At 41.4% G+C, this 6,000-nt stretch overlaps 1 protein-coding gene across 1 annotated transcript in view; it reads right to left on the bottom strand.

The window, feature by feature from the left end:
- LOC118408375 overlaps positions 1–4,402 on the bottom strand; it is a 72,677-nt gene extending 68,275 nt beyond the window's left edge. Inside the window, exon 1 of the mRNA XM_035809139.1 lies at positions 3,807–4,402. Within this exon, the coding sequence (XP_035665032.1) occupies positions 3,807–4,395 (589 nt within the window). The 5' untranslated portion in view covers positions 4,396–4,402. The remainder of the gene's footprint in view (positions 1–3,806) is intronic.
- Positions 4,403–6,000: the final 1,598 nt, after the last annotated feature.

The following is a 6,000-nucleotide window of genomic DNA, read 5'->3' on the forward strand; positions in this document are numbered from 1 at the left end:
AAATCAAGAGCTTTTTCTGGGAACATAGACTTTACAGCTGAAGTCAGTAAATCTACTTGTTGTGATTCTACGATTGTAGTTACGACATGTAATATATGATCGAAAGTCTCAAGTTCTGAATCTGACTGAATGAGGAAGTTCACAAACTGAAGCAGGTGGTCTCTATGGCTGTCTGACCCGCCCAGCAAATGGGCAACACAGTAACAACTGAGAGGAAGAGCAGCTGAAATTTTAACGAAATCTCTCAGTTGTTGCTCCCACTCTGTATTTGTTGTAATCATGTGTACAACCCACTTTGCAATGAGAAATTGTCGTATGCTGTCATGTACAAACTGGAAAGAGCCAGTGTCGTCATGATCCTCAGATATTGGTTGTAGCAGCCCTAAGCTAGACTGATGGATATCATCCCATTCTAGCTGACTTGGATGCACAAGACACTGTTGATTGTTTAATTCATTCTCGTAGGCTGTTTTCCCCAACACCAGGAGGAGACTTTCATAGGCAGACTCTAATTCTTCCTCTCTCATAAAATTTTGGGAAAACTTTCTTACACACACTTTAGCTACAAATTCTACAAATATAGATAATGTATCAGCAAAGTTTCGATGCTCTTTCCAGTATTCACACAAGAAAGAGTGGAAAAACCTGTCCCTGATGAGGTGCTTAACCAGTAAGTTACTTGGCCAGCTCTGCTGAATTACACTTGCGGTGCCTTCATCTGCCTTAAAGAAGTCTTGGAGACAGTCATGCCAGGCCAAGGCGTCTTCACCGGTTGGATACATGGAAGGGCTGACTGTGCTGCTGTGTCCTTCTAAAAATAAAGAGAAGTTTTCAAAACATCTATTTAATGTACAAGACTATGTTACGTAAACTATGTACCAAAAAATATGGTTATGCATTAATGTGATTCATTCTGGCTTTAGAATGCATTGTCCAATTGAACCAACGTGAAGTAATTTGCAACTAGTACTGTTACATTGTAAATTGTTCCACTTACCAGAATCTAGAGATGTTGTCCCATTTTCCTGAGAAATGGCCATGTTGATATGGCTACCACCTGAACCAGATGCCGACGCCTCTCGGTCTGTGTCGTCGGGTGACCTTTCATTGGGTTGGTCCTTCCCTATGCAAACATTGAGACAACGACAGCAAGTTTAATTTCAAAACATTCAAGTACAAGTGATTAAATAGGTAGAAACCAGAAACAGGTAACTTAAGTATGAAGAACATGATGGAATTCCATGCCAAAGCGACTTCACGCGTTGGATAATTGGCCATGGAATACGGCAAGAATCGTATATTTCAGATTATGAGGCCATAACCACCTGCTTTTTCCAAGGTTCCCATGGGTAAAAAAATACGGCATAGGTCTCATTCTCAGAGTACTGTACGTGATTTGTGAGTAGAAGATTTTACAACTCTGGGAACGAGAGCCACACATACCACGAATGAGTGAACAAAATGGCGGCATTTCGGACGCGTTTGTAGTACATAGATATAGATAGCAAACAGTGCTGTGTACGAAAGGTGCAGGGATTGCAGGTGAGATTTAATCACCCAGCCACATAGGTAAGAAGTTTCGAAAGGTAGGGAGAACAAGAAGCCACCCCCGGCCAGCACGAAAAGGGCCAGACGAACACATTCGTTCTCGTCTATGGGCTAACGTTACTATGTATGTAATGTAATGCGCTCTCCGGAGTCGTCATGTCTAGATATATGACAATGTCTATATAATAATAACGTTAATGACCCGCTTTCCTTCGGTGTATACGGTGCCATAATCCATGGCGGTTCCTATAACCACCTCATAAACGACCTCGTCCGCTACGCGGATTCGGTCGCTTCATTCGGTGGTTATAGGAACCGCCATGAATTATGGCACCGTATACACCTCAGGGCGGGCCATTAACCCTATATTATAATAGTTTTATATATTCACCAGAATCCGAAGGTCTGATCTCTTCCTCCTCAGACATGGGTCCTCCTTCCATGTTGCCATGGCTACCATCCGATGTCAACGCTGAAGTTTCCCTGTCATTGGAACTGTCCTCGCCTAGGATCAAGATCAATTTACGAAGTTGATATAACTGTCTTCTGATCCCAGTGTCGATGCCACATACACATTATCATATGCTACCTCACTATATTATACATAACAGTTACGGTTACAAACATTGTATAAAGCTCCGACCCATGTAATGCAAAAGTGGGATTGTTAACCACTGCGCTATAACGCTTACCACCAGTCCTGCCTGAATCTATGTCATTGTCTGCCTTCCCTTTTGCAGCATCACAATCTTCTTCTGTCACAAACAGCTGGCCAGAATCTGCTGCGTCTATATAAAACAAAAAAAGTGTCAGATGTGGGGAATCAGAACACGGTGATTTTAAATAAAAGCTTTAGCATCACATGCGACCATAAATGTTAAAATGCAGGGAATTTGTTCTCAAAAAAGGTATTATTGCAGCAATCATTCAACCAAAGGTGATGCGCTTACCTGCAACCTCGTGTATCCCAGCATCCCTTAGGGCCTGCACCAGCTGTTCCAGCGTGACGTCACCAACGTTCCTCTCCATCCAATCACAGATCAGCTGGTGAGGACGGAGGGAGGGGGGCAGTCTGGCTGTCAGGTCTCGGATGTAGTCAGTGTTGAAGCCGAGAGCTGAAGCCAGTCGCTCCCACATGGAACCCAGATGGTCAGCAATGGCAGCAAACTGCCTGTCAAGTTCTGTAAAACAAGTAACAAACATCTGTCTTTAGAATCCAGTACTGTAATCCAAAATGCATAAGTGGCTCCATGAGCCTTGTTTTGTAGTGAACTTGAAGTAAATATTTAAAAAGTGCTTAGAGGCTAGGAACACTTAGATATATAAATGCTACCGCAATGGTCACCATGCCTAGGGATAAGTACGTTTTCAGCATTTGGGGTGCGTTATGGTAATAGCTATTTCTGTGTTTGTATTGCCTGTAAAACATGCATAATACAAGACGTTAGAAATATTTTATGAACATTTCATTAGAATGGTTGTATAATCTTTTAACAGTTAAGATTAGATATAACCATGTACCTGATTCCTCCTTCACTTCCAGTCCATCGGTGCCTATTTCTGTAGCATAGGATGAAAAAAGGTAAATAACTAATGTTTTAAAACATATGACCACCTGTTAATTGTGTTATCAAATAGACATGAATGTGTTAAGACAAGTCAAAATAGCGTATCCAACATGTTGATGTCCTGAAGTACATTTTACAACATCCTGGCATCATAATTTCAATATATCGCTTAGTGTACCTGTTTTTACTGTTCCCATCATGCAGCAGGACGGCACCTGCTCAGCTGGCTCCTGCTTTAAATGGATGACGTCATCACTACCTGACACCAGCCGCCCACCTGTGTCGTCCCCATGGTTACTGCTGCCTGGTGCAGGAGGACCCTGTCCTGAATGTTCCCGAGATGGACCAGGGTGTGGGGGGCCTCGGCCTGCTGTGCCACTCGGGTCTGGAGAAGAGTAAAGAGAGTTGTGTCATTGAAAATGATGAAACATTTTTCAAGCACTCTTTGTCTTTAAATATATTTAGTATTTATATCATGCATCATCATGCATATTGAAAGCACATTGCTATACATGTGTGTTTTATGTGTAGAGGGTGAAAACATCAGAAAGCTACACTTACTTCGTTCTAAAGCGTAACCATCGTATACAATCGTCCCTGCTTTACAACAGTACTCTCAGGACTATCAGGAGATGACATACCCTGAAATATCAAGGTAGAGAGATGATGTCATGTCTAAAGATGACTTACCCTGGTCCGAGAAGTCTCCGTCCTCTGTAGCAGAGTCCAAGACTCGGACATGTATGTACAAGTCTGCTCCTCCCTCTGCTGCCCTCATGTCGTCTGTGATCAGTTCCCGGGTCAGGGTGTCGGACAGGCTCCCGTCACTGTAGCCTCGCCAAAATATGTCATAGGAATCATCATCTGCAAACTCTAAGTAACAATGTACACATCCTCGCTTGGCTTTCCTCAAGGCAGCTGCGAATCTCTTGAATATGGATGACATCTTATGCAGCTCCTCTTTATTGTCTGGGTCCAAGATTCTGCCTCTGAATATTGTCTGTGCTACTTCAGCAGTTTTGTTATTGACTCTCTTTCTTATTGTCAGTTTTACTTCTTCTTCTAATCCAGGCCTGCCATTATCTGAGTCACCAGAATCAAAAATGCCTGAAGTAATTTCCTCGAGGCACTGGACGTCTTTTTCAAACTTCTCAGAACTTTGTAATGTATCTTTGTCACACAAACTTTCACCGACGTTAATGATGGTATGATAAATGGTGTGTTCATCTTGTTGTTGTCTTTGATGACCATTGGACATCTGGTCAGCTGTGCTAGCCATGGTACCAGTCTGGGAGTATGGAGAATCTACGCCTGTAAAAGATGTAGCACAGGGAGGGTTTAGTAAAGCTGCCAGGCATCCATCCATGTGTAAGCAATAACAAGCAATGTTAACTTTACTCCTATTTGATTCAAAGCAAATCCCACCAGAATTGTGGCTGAATAAACTGATCTGTCTAAAGTACCCCAAAATGACGAGAAAGTCTGAATTTTCAGATGGATGTTCATCAATGTGAGAAGGAGTGCTGTATCCTTTTTCTTTTACCTGTGCCAGACTCCGGATCTTCACCATTAGTTGAACCCAATAATTCTTGGTGTTGGATTGACCATGACGTTGGCCTGACTATGGAGTTTGTCTCAGAACTGCCGCCTGTCCTCCCGTTGAATTGTTGAGATCTGGTGCCATTTTCATCTTTGCTCTGCTTCTGCTTCTTAGTCTTCCGTCCGTCAAAACCATTTGGCTCTGGGGTGACATTCCAGACAACCGTTAGGGTACGCTTGTTTTTCAAACATGTCGTTACGTTGCTTGTAGACGATGGTCATATAAAGTCAATGCACAACATTGTATAATTACAGGGCTATTGGACATTTGGTGTCTTAGAAAAATGAAGCTTTAAGTTACCAGAACAAATCTGTTTTGATTTCTAACTTGACCACATTTAATTTCGCCCTTACTATTTCAATGAGGTACACTTTGTGTCTATGAAAACGATTCCAAAGATGCCCAATTTGCTAGATATTACGATCACTGTACTTTCCTTTGTCTACAAATAGAGACAGTGCACTGAAAAATGATATGTCACAACTTTGCTTTTCGCACATTTCAGTGCGAAGAAGAAATAGATTAACACAAAGAAGTTCTTGGATAGCAATTAACTCCTAGACAACAAATATGATCCTTTGTTCACATTATCACGCGCAGTGTTTACTCTATAACAGTTTGCTTGAATGATCTTTTACCTTCCGCATATGATGCTCCGTCTTCGGAATCAGATTCAGTCCTTCGTCTCTTCGACGACTGTACAGGGGTTGGTTCCTTCCTTTTACCTTTGCCTGTGGAAGGTTGTGTGGCTAGCTCAGGTAACTCTGCATGATGCATATACGAGTATGTTAAGTAATGCAAGGGAAATATAGAATATTGCCATAACGATTGTTTTATCCCCGATACATAATCTATGCTTTCCTGTAGCTGCAGTTTTCTACACATGCACTATATTGACAAATGCCTTGATGCACACACTCACTGGTCCTACAAACATGTATGTAAATTAAAAAAAAAATTGTTTCTTGTAAGAGTTTGGACATTCAAAAGAATTGTGGTGGAACAATAGCTATGTCCATTTCCCTCATTTATGTAGTAAAAATATTTGTTTTAAACACAACGTGATAACTACATCGTCTACATGTGATAGGGAAATGTATAAACTTTGTCACATTATTTTACCACGATGATACCCATAAGAAGTTATATCATATTAATTAACTAGAAGAAGCACACTTAATTTTCTTATGGTGGACTCATCTGACAACCCTCCCCCCTCACATATATTTCACCAAAAGAAACCAAAAGAAGAAGCACCAGTATAATTTATTTATCTTGAATAAA

Source organism: Branchiostoma floridae, unplaced genomic scaffold, assembly GCF_000003815.2.
Source record: "Branchiostoma floridae strain S238N-H82 unplaced genomic scaffold, Bfl_VNyyK Sc7u5tJ_1578, whole genome shotgun sequence".
Classification (NCBI taxonomy): Eukaryota; Metazoa; Chordata; class Leptocardii; order Amphioxiformes; family Branchiostomatidae; genus Branchiostoma; species Branchiostoma floridae.